Genomic DNA, 16889 nt, shown 5'->3' with positions numbered 1-16889 from the left:
ATCGTGAATTCTTCAAAAGATTGTTGGAGCAAAAGAACTGGCAGATCGATCAGCTTGTAGCTAAGAAAGATCCCAAATCAGTGCTTTCTTTGTCATCTTCAGAATCATGGGTTCTTGCCATCTCGAAAAGTCCTTCTGATTCCTGCTATTCCTACGCTCTCAAGTCTGGAAAGCACTACTCGAAAGCCGGGAAAGACAAGCCAACAGTGGATATAGCAACTTTTTTAGAAGCGACAACCTTTACCAAGTCCGAACGATTGTCGACCACCAGATCCGTTGGTCCGCTATATTCACCCCAGCCCACAAGCACAAATCTTCGGCGCGGAATATAATCCAAAAGTACCCCAAAGACTCAAATATAGTCAATCAAGAAGGTGGTAAGACCCTTGTAGTAAAGGTAATGGAAGTCGAGTAAGGAAATCCCTCCAAAAGGAAAAGTCTTATAAGAAAATCCCTCCTAAGGGAATAAGGGAAGTAGGTCATTTTCTTATTGTTCAATGGGTGAGGTATACAATCATAGAGCCCCTCCCAGGACCCGACTTAACACTTACTTAATGTTCTCCGCTCAATCCTCTCAAAGGGCGAGGGCACTTCAGCTCTAGTCTCAGCAATGCATGTGCAACTACCGATTATTAGGGGCCAGTCTCCTCCTCTTTATTAGTTTCATTCACCACTCCGTAGGCTGCAATTTATGGATGCTAAGGAAGCCTATCGAGGGAAAGACCCTATTTGATCGCTCGAACCGAGCTTGATTACGGATGATAAGCCAATTAAGTTATCGGCGAGGGAACAAGTGCAACGTTTCTAATCTTCGGCTTCGGGAAAAGAAACCCTCCGGGTTTCTTATCCCTCGTCCCTTATAACACTCCTACGTGAAAGTGGTAACTCCGTTACCTCTTTACCAGCAGCAATCATTAAATCTTTTGAACCTTCAGTTCTTCTTGCCCCAGTTTCACTATCTCTTTCAGTGCCTTCTTCGATTCCCCGAGGGAACCTTCTCTTTATCTTTCAGTTCTTTCATTGGAAACGAAATCAATCAATGAAGAGAGGGAACTTTCAAGAGGAAGAAGAAAAGAAGTACGAGCCTATCTGTCGACAATAGAACACACCCTGATCCAAACTCGGGGCGCCTTTATATTCGCCGATACGCCCCGACCCAAGCTCAGGGTACCCCAAATTTGGCCGGGGCGCCTTATACTTGCCGACGCTCGGGGCACCCTTGATATTCGACGACATGACCCGACCAAGTTTGGAGCGCCCTATCCAACAACATGCCCCGACCCTCGAGCTTAAAGCACCCTACCGAGCAAACCCCAGAATCGAGGAGGCTAGGCCGACCTCAGCACCTGCCAAACCGACCTCACTAAACATATGCGCGGCCCCTGAGCGAGCCTGACCTCAACGCCCACTGGGCCGACCTCACCGAGTATATGATGCAACCTCTAATTGAGCTCAACCTCGCTCACGACCGCAACCACATACGCGCTCATGCCTGCATACGTGGCTGTACATTACAACTTCATCGTATCGTGCTTTGCTTGTTGGCCAACGACAACTAAGGACGATGCCATGCTGCTCCAGCCATACCCTGCCATACCTACCGTTCACAAGAACGGCCTACACCATGCGCCTCAAGCAAGCTCTAGCTGTGCGCCATCTGGGTAAAAGCTATCTCCTTCCATGATGTGGATGGGCTGTACCTCTACCACCTGGGCACCTTTATGGGGATTATAAATAGCCCCATTAGGTAACACTTGAAGAATTTTTGGACCAACTAAGACCACTCTAACTTGAGCATCAGAGGGTCCTCATCGGAACCACCAGTGAGGCTTTGTACAGATACGCCGTCACATGGGAGGTGGCTCTCCTTTCTCCGCTTCGGCCGGCAGCTCCCTCGACTCCCCCGACGTGGTCGCCCTCGGGCCAAATTCGAACCACAACATTCTTAAAGTTCGTTGTGGAAGGATGGATCATACGGATGCTTCACTCACCAACATTAGGTGTGAAAGGTTCAATCTTGTGACTTGAGCCATCATCACAAGAAATCCAGCCATAAGCTAAAATTGGACGCATCGATCGACGTCTGAATTGGAAGTGGTTCTAATCTCCATCAACCATATACTGGCATCAACTTATTCTGCAACCTAGATGCAAATCAAGCTTGCACCAACCAATACATTATTTCTCATGATAGAGAATGCGACTTTGAGACGTAGAATCAAGTTCCATGCCCAGTCCATGATTTGAAATAATTATATATCATGATGAATCATGGTAGCTACATTAAGAACAACGTTTGCTTTTTTTTTTTTTTTTTACTAAAATGGATGTGTTATACATTATGGATATAGATACAACCAAAAAAATTGAAAAATAATAGGTTCCGGAGCGCACCAGATAACCCCTTCTCCCCCATCCAAAGCGTATTCCCAAAGTGATTGGCCGCATATGAAGCCACTCAATCTGTTGTCCCGTTGGCCTCTCTATATGCATGCTTTGCCTGCAAGGTCATTCGACCAACCGCGTTCGCTTTTGGGTCAGATTTCAACAATGCCCGCTCTATGAAAATATGATATGTTATTATAGTGAAAATGACAATAATTATCTAACATTCCATCAGCAAAAGATAATAATTATTTACCTTGAAATTAAAGAATGGCTGTCACAGTAGTTGGAGTTATCCAGAATAACAAAAATAATTTACAAGAACAACAAAAACAAGTGCATTAGTTGATTATGTCATTATTAGCCAAAATAAAAAAGTACTCTTTTCTAGCCTGGATAGATAGTGAACTGGAAAGAATAAATTTCCAGAACTGCGCTACGAGACATACTATTATTTATGACAGCCGTTGTTTTAAAAACTGCTTGGATTTGCAACTCATTTTCTCTTAGTTCCTGTTTAGGGACACTAGGCCGACTTTATTCTGGCTGGGCTAAAGCGAATACGAGCCAGATTCCCCTTTTCGGCCTATCTACAAGCTAATCTTGGGCTTATAGTTGGGCCAACTCTTGAAGTCTTGACAGTTTATCAGGAAGTTTTCTGTTTTTTAAAAGAAGAGAAGAACCAAAAAATACACAAGTGAAATAAATTAGTTAAAAATAAATTACGAGAACTCTCCCTTAATGTTAGAAGTAATTTATATTTATATTTAATAATTTAAAAAAGAATTTTTTTGTATGAATAATCTCATAAATATCAACTTTTGTATGAATACCCTTTCAAAATTAATATTTGTATGTAAACCCTGGTAAAATACTTATTTTGCTATTCTACCCTTTTTTATTCTTATTTTTAGATGTACACCCATGCCATTTAACGCCGTTAAAAAATTAACAGTTTCAAATTAAAATGATTAAAATACTCTTATTGGGTAGATGTGCAAAAGCAAACATTTATAAGACAATCGTGATGGTAGACAAAAAAGTAATTTCAAAATTATATTTTATTTTTAATTAAAATAAATATAATCTTTATTAACGGTGTTAGAAAAATCGTTATGTTAGAGGCATTTGTGCAAAAACAATATTTATGAGGGTAGAAAAATAAATATAAATTTTAAGAGGGTATTCACGCAAATTTAAATTTTTAGAAAGATATTTATGAAAAAAACTCTTTAAAAAATCTATACTTATTTTAAAATTTATTTTTATGCAATATTTTAATACATAACTTAACAAAATGTTCGTCAAATCGTTAATTTTAAATAGAACCTAAATGCCATATCAGATAAACTTCAAAATAATGAAAATAATTTTAAATGATATAATAGTCAGCCAAGAATATAGAAAAAGATATATATTCTTCTGTTTATCTTAAGATAATTTTGATTTTAATTGATATTATTAACTTAATTGGTTATAAATATAGGTTTTATAAATTATTAGAGGTAAGTATAAGAAGCGTAGAGTTTTTTAAGATTTTTTTGGTTGTACGTGTAGGTTTTTGTAAATTATGCGAGTTGAATCGATCATTCACGGCCATCCCATCCACACTCTCGATCAGGTGAAATGCACCTGAGTCCATGCAAAGCCCACAGGTTTTGCCGACTTCAAGTAAAGTCGGCAGAATTCGCTTCCTGAATAAAGATGCGCCCCTCGACCTTTCCCGGGGAAACCCTAATCGATTTCAATCCCCGTGAAATAAAAATCCAGCATGTTTCTTTTCTTCGCGAAAGTAATGACGGTCTGAAGAAGAAGAAAAGGAGAGGGGAACAAAATTTTTGATCCAAAGAAAGAGAGGAAAGAAAGAAGAAATCAAATCGAAAATGGATCCAAAAACCTTGGCCAAGTCGAAGCGAAAGCACACCCAGCAGGGCCGGAAGAACCACCCGCCGCCTGCCGCCGCGAGCGCCCAGAAGAAGAAGCCCGCCCCGGCCGCGGCCGCCGCCGCTGCCGCCGGAGCAGGAGAAGTGGCGAAGCCCCGACGAGCCCATGCCCGCGCCCGCGATCTCCCCTCCAACTGGGATCGCTACGACGACGGCGACGACAGCGGTGATGGAGCCGAGAGCTCTGCCGGAACTAAACTGGTCGACGGCGAGATTAGACCTAAGAGTAAGGGCGCGGACTTCCAGTACTTGGTCGATCAAGCTCGGTCCCAACAGGATTATCGCGATCTTGGGACGTCCGAGTCCGCCTTTTCGTTGGACGATCTTCCGTCGGGTAACCATCTTTCTCGCTGTTTGGCTGTTTATTTATCTTAATTTCTGATGGAGATTTTATGGCATACCGAAGGAAAAGAATTTGGTATAGAAAATGAAGTCTTGGCAATCTGAGGGTTGTGCCTCGGCAATAAACATATTTTAAAGTCTTCACATTTCTGCTTCTGATTTCCAAACTGTTGATTCATGAACTTGAGATGTGTATGTTAAGATATGTCTCATTTATTTAAATGCTTATAAATCTTGCCAATAACAAGCCTAAAAAATTCTAATTGCAATCAAATTTGAAACCAAGAATTGGGAAGGTATCATTCTCTTCACATCTAAGTTGGAATCTTTTGGTTGTGCGTGTCATTCCTCTTGTAATTAAAACAAAAGTGAATAGGTTTGATGCCAGATTGTAAATATGAAATGAAAGGGAAGCTTGTCCATAATGTTCGATTATAATGTTCTTTCTTTTTGGCGGGCCTGGATAGATAGTTGGGAAGGATTTTGGAAACTTGTCTGCATAGTGAAAGAAATAATCAAGATCTCTTTGCATGCTCCTCTTGATCAAAATGTTTACGCTGGATATCAAATTGAAGAGATGGAAAGGCGGTTAATTCTTTCCATTATGTCTTCTATGAGTTTCCTCACCTTGGTTGGATCGGAATTAGACAGCATAAGGAAATTTATGGTTCTAAGCTGCCACACTATTTGGCCATATGTCTAGAAGATCTTATTAGGAGGGTCCTATTTTTGAAAGGTAGGTTTTGATTGCCAAAAGATTTAACTTTTTTTTCTTCTGCTATTATTTAAGGACGATTTCACTGGGCCTTTTTGGACATTTTGGCATTCATGGCTATTTCACCCGGTCATGACTTCTTTAAGGCTCTTACTCCTTTCAGGCCCTCAATAGGTACTAGCTATCTAAAAGTATAAGAACGTACAGACAGGGACCCATCTATAAGGTCAAAAATGTGGAATGAGTTCAAAATAGAGTGTTTCAGAAGAAGGCCTTATCATAGACCCACGTCGGGTTGGTTATTGCCTTTTTCTTCATTTGCATTGTCAGGATGCTTCTACCTTTTGTTTGGAGAGTGACTGTTGTAAAAAGAGTTTCTTTTGGCCCCTTTACGTTCACATTTTCTTCTCTACCAAATTGTTATCTGGTTGTTGAGTAGTTGGGTTGAGCTTCATGCATCAAACATTCTTCTTTGTGCTCTGTAGATCTTTCACTTCTTTCCTAGATCTCTTTTTTGAGAAGAATTGAAAACCAATTCAGGTAAGATTTGTATGGTGTGGATTGTGTTAGTAACTTCCCACTGGGCGGACATATAAATGAGTTTGACTTTCTTCATTTTTCTGTTGTTGAAATTGAAACTCCTTTTCAAATTCTATTATATGTGGCTAAGAAATCAAATCAATTCTGCTTAGGTTTAATGATTACAAATGCCAAGTAAACCTTGTCAAACTGGATCCCTGCAAGACTCAACTTTCCTGTGCAACTCATGGTGCACTGGAAAATATCGGACTTGGTTAAATCCCAGGTATCTACACATCCTCGCATTACTCTGTTTGAGCCTCTAACTTTCCTATTACAACATCCATGGATAGCTTATTGTTCAATAAGACCCAATTTATTTCAGTTATCACAGCTGTACATCTAACACAACTTTCCACCAAGGTTCATACGGATGGTTATTGTGGATGATCATCTTCCCTGATACTCAAACTAGCTAATTTGGGAAGAGGTGTAGTTTAAGAAAGGAAAGATATCAAAAGAGACACAAGTCACACAACCCAATGTGTATTTTTGGTCTTAACTTGATGTCATAATTCCAGCCTGAGTTGTTATATTTAATGATAATAATAGTTCTAACATAAAGGGAATGCTTTAATTAAAAGATTATATAAATGCATCAGTCATTTGAAATAAGCAGTTTTAAACTGCAGTCTACATAGTTGAATACATGGATGCAATCCCTTAACCACACTCCATTCCCTATATGCTATTGCTATATGTGGCCAGGCTACATATGAGCCAAAAAGATTATCAACAATAGCAATGTGCAGCCCGATATGTGTCTAGTTTCGCATTGTGCAGCCACAGGCCTGCTTTAGCATTGTGCAGCCGCATATGTAGCCCGCTTAGTATTATGTGGCCACATATACAACCAACTCTTATTTAGTTTCTTGCAAATATGTAGGTTCAAATTGACGGTTAGGTTGGATATGGGTTTCGAGCTGGCTGGATACATGTATCATTGGTAATGTTAATATGTTATTATTACTGGTATTCGGTATTAAGTACTATGTAGCAAGGACTAATTGTTGGTTGTGGTTTATCAGTATTGTATTTGTCTATCAAATAATATTACCGTTCTTATTATTGTTTTTATTGTATTTTATTATCTTTTAAATATATAAAAATACTAAATGCGGCATGTATACTGCAAATGACTATGCAATCCCTTGGTCACGCATTTGCTAGAGCATTCTTTAAAAACATTGGCAAAAAGAAAAAAAAAAATTATGAAGTTCTGTGAGTTGTGAGAGTAGTAGATTAGTTTACAGTTTAGGTGGGTTATTTATGGAATTGTGATTGAAAATGTAGAAAAAGGTTTTTGAAGATGTGAATTTGAAGTTATTCATTGTACAATCTGCTAAAGCCGGGTTCGACTAGACAATGAATATTTTAGTCTGAAGGGCGATATAGATTAGCTAAGTTAGAAAAATTCTGAACTAGAAATTGAGTTTGGAGTTCTTGAAAACCTTCTGTCTAGACACTGATGGTTGGTCAGAAACTTAGTATTAAACAATTCTTTTGGTGATTGATGTTGAGGACCAACGATATTATGATGACAAATTTGACAAAAATGCTATATGGAAATGCAGTCCTTCACAAGCCAATCTCTTCCAACAGGATAACTTCCAAAGGATGAGCCATTCTTTCATAATATCCGAAGTTTATTATTCTGAGATTGAGAACACCAAATAGTGATTTAATGTTTCATAAATGAATCAACATGAGGGAATTGTCACAAAGATTATACTTGGAATGATCAATGGCTCCGTCTATTTGATGTTCTCAAGTTTGCTTGTATACTTTATTAGGGGAGAAAGGAAATGTGAAGATTTTAGTAGGAAGTGCTTACCTTCTGATTATCCCATATAATATTAATCCCTTAAATCTCCTTGCCTCTTTGTTGCCCAACCTTTCCAATCACCATCTTTCATTGCCCAGACCAACCTCTTGTCATATCGCTATAGATTTCTTATGGTAATTAGTTTATACCCTTTATCACTTACTATCTAGAACCACTTTTTTTTGGATATTCTTCAAGCTTCTTGTGTTTCGATTTTGATTTTCATACATGATCAAAGTTGCCTGACTAATCTTTTTGAACTTTCTATGAATGAAATGTTGGATAAAAGCCTTCCATTAGCATTTTCTACTTTGCTTTAGACCACTAAAGTCCCATTGTTCCAAAAAATAATCATCATGATTATCAACTATGAATTTCAACTTCGACCTAAAAGTCCTCAACATCTTCTTAACTTAGAATCCCTCCACGATAATAAAGAGAGAAAAGGAAAAGCATTACTAAACCATTACAAAAGGCATGACTCTACAAGTTTTAACTTCTAACCAACAGCAACATCTTGAGTCCTGTTGCTGAAGAAGAAAGCAGAAGGATAGCCAGCACAAATGATTGTAGCAAAAAATATGTCGTGGGAAGAAGAAAACCAGTGAATAATGTGTCTTAGGATAAGATTGTTCTGTGGCTCTTATATGCCAAGGAAATTCCTCAGCTTCAAGACTAGAAGATGGTTGCATTAAGCTCCAAATTGTGGCCTCATTGGAGTTGGAACTGAACACTCGGGAACAAGGTTAGTTGAACTGCTACTGGGATCCGTACCAGTCAACTATCGCTTCAGCACGATACTGCTTCGGTACGGGGTGAATCGGGTAGTTCACCCCGGTTGGGCAGACCATAAATTCAAGCTTTTTGAGATATTGAAGGAGAGGCGGCCGGGTGGGGGGGGGGAACCAAGTGGTTCGAACTGGTGCGGAGCGGTTTGGAGCTTTTTTCAAAAAAAATGGGCCAAATTGTGCTGATGTTGCGTCGGTTTAGTTCGGTACAGGGTGAACTGTGCAGTTCGGCCTAGTTCGGCATACCATGCATGAGAATCTCTTTTTAGTGTAGGCAGAAGTCAAGACATCATATACAAACACCAGATACCTACCCTCCAGAAATGGTGGCAAGAACCTTCCCCAACATCATATCAGCAAAAAGAAGCTATAGAATAAGAGACTTGCTCCAAGCTTTGCTTCTACAAAGCCAATTTAATAGATAAGAAGAGGGTGGTTAGCGCATGCTTGGGCATATTCTTGGCACATTTCCATTAGGATATAAAAGGGATTTGCTAATAGCACTACTTGGTCACTTAAATTAGAGTTTTGGATAAAACCCCAATTAGACTAAGTTAAGCTTCTTATCACATGGAAATATGGGAATCACCAAACTTGATTTTTTCTATAAAGAAAAATGAGAAGAAAAAAGAAATAGAATAAACTTGAACCATATAGGCACCATTAGGTGCAGACATTCGGACATTGTCTCCACTAAGAAGATTCGGTGTATCCCCGTCCCTGCCATTTATTAATTAAATTTGATTTATTAATCAGTGGTGCACAAAAAAGCATAGTTTCTGTATGTAAATAGTCTTTCTAAGAAAGCCATGCTTGCTGCTTGTTTACAGCCATTTGTTTTGGAACTTTGGCATAATCTCAATTTGAGTGCAAGAGAATTTGCACTTATTTTGGTATTGGACTTTCATGGAAACTTGGCAGATCACAGTTTGCTATCTGCCAAATAACCATATACATATAAATTATATCAAGTGGTCAAAAAATTGGACAATATAAATAAAATAAAACTATCTTTGTTTTTTGATCGCTTGATGCGTAGTCTAGGGGTCTCCAAATTATATATTTTTGGTGTGTAAGCAATGTAGAGGTAATAGATCACATCCAGTAGCTCGGATCATTTATTTAGGACCTTCATTTTATAGATCTGACTGGATCTAAGTGGAAATCCATATGAGCGTAACCAAGTCCAGCTATATGTGTGTGTATGTATCCATGTATATACGTATACATAGATATATGTGTGTGTATGTATACACATAATGTGGGCTGAACATTACATTTTAATTCAAATGAGCATAGCTGAATCTATTAATCAATTCATGTCAACCTCCTTAAACAGAGCTCTGACATCCTGAACAAGATTATAATTTATACTTGGGCAGTTGGCTGTCTGGCATTTTGCTGCACATAACTGTATCCATGGTGGGTCTTTTGCAATTGTGTTAGTCATCTGTTTCTTAGCTCCTAATAAAAAATTAATACTATGATATTTTCTAATATCTGCTTATTTCAAGTTTTTTTTTGTCAATCCAATAGTGGATGTTGACTTTTGTTTTCTCTAGATTTTATACAGGGAATAAGCTCTATGCTTTCTGTCAGGGGAGAGAGCCTCTTATCTTGGTGTGCAGATGACAATTTTATTGTCGATGATGACCCCACATCAAGTTGCGAGGTATTAGTATATCGATGGCATGTATTTATAACTAGTTACTCACAAGATGCCTATGAAGTGTTAAGAGTTAAGACTTTTAGCTTTTACATCATATGCTCTTCATTTATTCTATTATCTACAGAAAAACATTAGAAAGGTTGATTATACCATTGCCTGTCTGAAAATAATCTTTTAGTTTTTGATTTAATAAAGCATTTCCCACATGCACTTAACTGATTCTTCCATAACCATAACTGGATCTTTTTTTTTCTCTATACATACACGATCTGCCTAGGGCTCTCTTCTTTGCTATATATTCATACCATGTGTTAATTCATCCATCAAAAAACAGTTGAAAGTTCTACTATCTTCTCCCTCACAACATCCTGAAATCTTTTTTGTAGCTTTTCTGCTATCAAATACCAATGAGCTTTTTACATACCGTTTCTTCCAATTATTGTGGCACATGACTAAAGGATGCCAATGTTACTGTTAATCCTGGATGAAGAAAGTAGGGTGTTCATGTTGCAGAATCATGATTTACCTTTCTGTTGCAAGCGGCGGGAAAAGTGCATCCTTTAGGGGAGGGGGTGAGTGTGGTGCAATGGCAGTAACCTCCATAAGAAAAAAAAAAAAGGAATTGAGAATATCTTATGTAAGTAGCACTATTCCTCCCTCTCCTTACAGCGATGCATGGTCCATGGCATCCCACTTTCAATCTGAGCTATCAAGATCTCAGTATGTGTTTGGCCTCTCTTAGAATTAATGCATGCGAGATAAGAATCTAGATATCTATGGTCCTAATAAAATTAATGAGTCCGAGATTTTTAGAGTTTTTTCTAGGGTTAATTTTCATATGTTGCATACTACTATCAACTCAAATTTTAAATTAATTTTACCTACCAATATACTAAACCTTGTGGCCATCATTTTCTATTCACGCACAACCCCTTCCTTCGCCCATCCATTAGCCATAAGTCCGTAACTTTTTTCCCAATGAAAGGAAGGAGAAAACCATTTATACTATTAGAAACCTTTTGCAATTGGGACTGTACCTCAGCTACCTATTCAGGCCTTTCACATACTTTGAAAACTCATAGGGAGAAAGGTGTTCCAATATCATAGAGAGACAAAAGAAATCAAGGTGCTACCATCATTTATGTCATAACTTCTGACTTGGAAGCCAACCCCGCCTAGGTCTCATTAACAATTGTTATATTATTATTATTATATACGAGATCCCCTAAGAATATACTATTACATATGAGATTGCCTTATTTTGACTAGAGATTAAGGATGGCAATAGGGTGGGTATGGGCCAGGTATGTCATTACCCACACTAGCCATACAATGGGGGAATGACATACCTGTTCTTGACCTATACCTGCCTTCGCGGGGGGGGGGGGGGGGGGGGGGGGGGGGACAGGTTGGGACGAGTAAAACTGCAAAATCATCTTTTTTCATCATACAAATCAAACAACGAAAAAGAATGTAAAATTAAACTAATACCTCACATATACTAAACAAACTAAGATTCTAAGACAGAACATAACAAACCAAATTTGAACAATAATACAAACAATAAATAGAAATATTATTCTTTAGAGAATAAAATGTAACCTTAAACTAAGAAAAGCAAACAATTAAAAAAAGGTATTTTAGTAAATACCTTGGGTCAGGTTTGGGATTGGTATTCCATTACCTGTCTCCTCCTGAACCCATTACGGGTTTTACTTTAAATACACACTCACGATTCTAAATGGGTCAGGTAAGACCTATCCTGTCAAGGTTGGATACCCAACAGGCGGTGATTATTGCCACTCCTACTGGAGAGAAGGTCATCCTCTACCTCAAAGTTCTGATTGGTGAACACAATATTACTGCAACATGGTGATCTTTAAATATTTTACCATTATGTTGGTTATAATCTGAATCATATACATACATACATACATACATACAGATAAGGTCATCCTCTACTTCAAAGTTCTGTTTGGCGAACACAAGATTACTGCAACATGGTGATCTTTTAATATTTTACCATTATTTGGTTATAATCTGAATCATATACATATATACATACATATATATATTTTATACAACTGCATAGTTTTGGGCAAGTAGTGTTCATAGATGCAAGTATTTGTTTTACTTCAACCAGTGTGCTTCTTTTTCTAACTCTGAAATGTATATGCCCAATAGGGTCAATATGCATAGGTATGCAATTAATCACTTACATTGTATTATTAACCGTTCTTATCATGGATTGAATTAATTTACAATGTTTATATTAATTTTGGACCTAAAATCTTTTGATATTTTGGAATTATATCTAATCATCAAATAATATCAGTTCTTGATGATCATTATATGGTTTAACCTATAAGTAGTTCATTATAAATATTGATTGAATTCAAGTATATTAATTTCAACCTCCCAGCAAAATATCAGTGCAAATCTAAACTCAGTGCCAATCTCAAATTCAAATGAATGTGATGCTCGAATTAACTTTGGGTTTGGTATGGAAGTTGATACTGATCACAAATTCAATTTGTATGCAACTATACATTTTTTCTATCTGTGAAAAACTTGGAATAATTATACTATTCAATAGATGTTATGTTTATGATGTATTTGTTGGCTTCCTGAAGGAAAATCCTGGATCCACTCCTCATTGCAATTGATTTCTGTTTTGCCTTTGAGTTCTGTCTTTTAAATATATGTGATGTGATATTGTCAGGCGAATTTTCTCTCCATGGATTTGCATGCACTTGCTGCACAATTATCAAAACTAAAGCTTTCGCAGAGGCTATTTATTGAAGAAGATTTATTACCTGAAGAGCTGGTATGCATAATTGTCAATTTAGTAGGCTTTTTGCTATCAATTTTAGTTTCAAGCCTTAACATTGTATATATTCTGCATTATGCATCTGTTTTTAAGTTGTTTATTTGTAACCTAACCTTTCCAGGCTGGTAGTGCATGTGGATTAATCATTCATGATTTTTCATGTTTGTGGTTCTGTGTAACTATTCACTATGGAGCAATAATGCCCTTCTCATCATTTAGATGACTGGTTTTAGGAACCTTTAAAAAGGCAGCCTATAAAAGAGAAGCTGGATTCAACCCAACACTAATATTGCAGTTGTCCATAGTGCATTATCCATGTAGAGCTGATTGCACCCAAATATTGGTGACTTTTGTTGCATCAACTTGCCTGAGGAATCCTGAAAACAAAGGTGGTAGTGAGTGTTGCTATAGATGCGTGAACTGTATTTTCCTTGATCGTGAAGTGAATGTTGACAATGGGGTTCACAATAAAAGATTTTGCATTTAGTTTCTTGAAATGAGGACCTGAGTTGTGTCATAAAAGATACAGACATCATATGTCAAGTTGGAGCTTGAAGATCTGTTGGATGTGCATGTAAGTATGAATCTGGCTATTCCCAAGAGCTCAAGCAAGTTATAAAAATTATAAAGATTTTGTAAATTGCAAAAGGCATGCAGAATGTATTCTCTAAGTAATTGCTGAATTATTATCTCAATTTAAAGTTGATTAATCACTTTATTTCGTTAATATAATAATTAATAGGCATTGTTGCTTCAAACAAATAAATAAGGTACTTTCCAATAAACATGATTAATTCATCAGTTTTCTTTTATATAGGGTAACATTTCAATCTAATAAACAGTATGTGCTGTTTTTTCTTGGATGGTTGAAGGCTATGATGAGTACCCCTTATGGAAAGCACGTAAATTACATGGCAACACTTGGGACAAGGCAGTTTAACCATGACCATTTCTGTTTGAAGTGTGTTGGTGATTAGTTTTGTCATTTCAGAAACCCAATTTTTTCAACATTAGCATGCTAGTTATATTTTGTAGATACCAGATTAAAAGCAGGTCGCAACCATATATCTAATCAGAGTGATTTGTCAGATGCTGAGATGTGTAATATGCATGTTTTGCAATATTGATTGGCATCATTTTGTTTATAGTATTCATGCTTTGGTAAGTAGGAAATGGTTGAGTTACTGATGTTGTTATGCTGCTGGTCATCTTAGTCAGTTAGCTGATATAGGTCGACTTATCAATAAATGATGTGTATGCACTGGTGCACTCTTATGGGAGCTGCATCATACCAGAGACCTAACATGGTAGACTGATATTAAGCTGTGATTTGCAGCAACTAAAATTCTTAAACACCAGTTTTTCACCAATGCTTTCCAATGGCCCAAAACGGACAAATATCAGTGGCAGGATATATGGTTTCAATTGGTTTATGGTTTGGTATTACTGGAAGCATCTGTCATTAGTGACTGCATATGTAATATGTCCTTTTTTTTGCCTTTCCAGAAAAATGATTGTTTTAAGTCATGCTTTGTGATACTCTTATCGTTTGTTGCTGCAGCATATTAATGAGTTGAAAGCGAACCAGATATATGAGCAATCAGAAGCATCAACAATGAGTGAACATAAGTACAGTTTGTCTCTGGGAGGATTTGATGGTAATACGGGGTTAGAAAAGTCTGCAGATGGCCAAATTGATCATTGGAACTCTTGTAATGTTCATGGAATCACACGTGAAGCAGTGGTGGAGAAATGTCAAACCCAATCCTCTACAGAACAGGCTACCAAGTTTGATCCAATTAATGATTCAACACCTGTGGAGCTGTCTGGCAGGCGAGAAGTTCAGGGATCCATACTGCAGCTTAGCAAGCATACTGTTCCAGACTTGAAACAGAACAGAACTTCCAGGTTTGAAGCTGCAGCAGCGGCAGAAGAGCTTGACATGCTTCTCAACTCATTGAGTGAAACCAGTCTTTCTAGCTCCCATTCAGATGGAATCACCAAGGATGCATCAACTTCTCATGATGCAACATTTAATTCGTCAGTCCATATGAGTCCACTATCTGTTGGTCAAGATCCTAATTCCTCAGGCAATGCTGGTACATCTCTTGCTGATGCAATCGATGATTTGCTTGCGGAAACCTCCCTGTCTCTGAAAGACCAGAAGTATACAGTTTGCCCACCAAATGAGGGAGCACTGTCCCCAACAAACCTTTCTTTTCAGTCACTTTTGGGTTCAGAACCCCCAGGCAACTCCAATTCCTCGAGCCAAGTGGCTAGAGATGCAACTCTTGATGATGCAATCGATGATTTGCTTGCAGAAACCTCCTTTTCCCTTAAGGAACAGAAGCACATGGCTTGCCCAGAAAAGCAGGGAACAACATCATCGATGCATGCTCCTTCTCATTCTCCCTCAGGCTCAAAACCTGTAGATGACTTTGATTCATGGTTTGACAAACTTTAAGAATCATTTGGAATCTGAAGAACAGGATGTTATCAAATCAGCATGCTATCTTTGTTATGGTTGCTGTTCTCTGCTTCGAAGTGATCAAGGTAGAACGGACCCAATGCAAATATGATACTCGTGAATCGTGATCCTCCAGCAGTATGGTGCCTAGACAGCTGAACTAGTGAACCCGAAAGATAAGGGGATGCGGCAATCTTCATATCTGATGTTGTTTTTATAATCCTGCTCAGCTGCTTTCCTCAGGTAATTGGTGGTTCTTGTGCTCTCCAAAATGTTCTGGCATGGGGTGTCAGTCTGTTGCGAGTGTATGGGTCTTGATGGATTTTTGGCTCATCTTTAGGGGAATTGCAACATGGCGGCTTCTGTGGTCTCTTGAACAATGAGGATAGAGTTTTTGCATATTGTTCATAAAAGTTTTTGGGATTTCTCAAGCTAAGATAAATCTGAATCTGTTTACCTCAGGACTCCAGATTCCTTGCCATGGAGAGATCCGAGGTGGCCATTCCATCGTCAAAATGCTGTCCCAGTCCTACCCTTGCTTGTGATCATCATGGCATCATCCGGCAGGCATTCGTCAGGCCTTTGATATCTGAAATTATTCTAAATACCTTTTGAGGAAATTCTAAAAGAAATTTAGAGATGTCTAAAAGGATTCTAATTCTGCGGGTTCCCTTTTTGCTACCTCTTGTTTAGTTGCTTGGTTTGTAGATGGTGGTGTCATTTTAATTTCCGATTCCCATTTTTTATCATAATAACTGTATGTCCACAAGCTATCGCCAGCTGACCACAGCATGTTGAAGTTAATGTCTTCTGTGTCGACCTTGCTGGTGTTTTTCCTTGTCTAGAATTTTTAGATCAAATTTCCAGATGTCTTTGTTTATGATCTCATGTTTGGACTTCCAAGATGAACCAGCCCTCTCCTAGAACTTTCCATTTCTCCTTTTTTTCTCTCCCTACTGTCTTACGATCTCATGTTCGTCGACAGCCAGGTTTAGCCATTTATCCGCTACGTGGTCGTCCTAGAAGTCTAAGTCAACCACATATTTGTCTATATAGCTTGGTCAACATAACTTGGATCCGATCCTCTTGGAGAAGGTTTCAAAATTAAATTTCAAACAGGAACCAATAACCTTTCAGCAAAAAAAAAACAGGAACCAATAACCTTTCAGCAAAAAAAAACAGGAACCAACAGCCACGCTCTCATCTCTCAGCAGCTCCAAGATTGGTCAACAAGCTTTTATTAATATTTTTTTTTATCTTTTAGCTTCGGTGATAACGTGTCTTCGCTGTCCCGTTTTGATCAAGTGTCGGTGTGAACCGTTCCACTTTCTTCATGCCTCGTGGCT

General features: G+C 38.1%; 1 protein-coding gene across 2 annotated transcripts; it reads left to right on the top strand.

Moving 5' to 3' along the window:
- The first annotated feature begins 4053 nt into the window (after window positions 1-4053).
- LOC103713159 lies at window positions 4054-16322 on the top strand. 2 transcript variants are annotated; one of them, XR_005511484.1, is made up of 5 exons: window positions 4054-4662; window positions 10140-10249; window positions 12969-13073; window positions 14638-15786; window positions 16006-16322. XR_005511484.1 is itself a non-coding variant. In XM_039125542.1 (4 exons), exons 1-4 carry the CDS (start codon window positions 4269-4271, stop codon window positions 15538-15540), a joined length of 1512 nt encoding a protein of 503 aa, XP_038981470.1. In that variant the 5' UTR covers window positions 4054-4268; the 3' UTR covers window positions 15541-16322. The 2 variants fall into 2 exon arrangements, 1 of the variants encoding a protein (XP_038981470.1); XM_039125542.1 differs by having other exon boundaries at window positions 14638-16322.
- The last annotated feature ends 567 nt before the right edge of the window (window positions 16323-16889 follow it).

This window comes from Phoenix dactylifera, chromosome 4 (assembly GCF_009389715.1).
Source record: "Phoenix dactylifera cultivar Barhee BC4 chromosome 4, palm_55x_up_171113_PBpolish2nd_filt_p, whole genome shotgun sequence".
Taxonomy (NCBI): domain Eukaryota; kingdom Viridiplantae; phylum Streptophyta; class Magnoliopsida; order Arecales; family Arecaceae; genus Phoenix; species Phoenix dactylifera.
The sequence above is the reverse complement of the archived record's forward strand: the minus strand, read 5'-3'. Positions and strand labels throughout refer to the sequence as shown.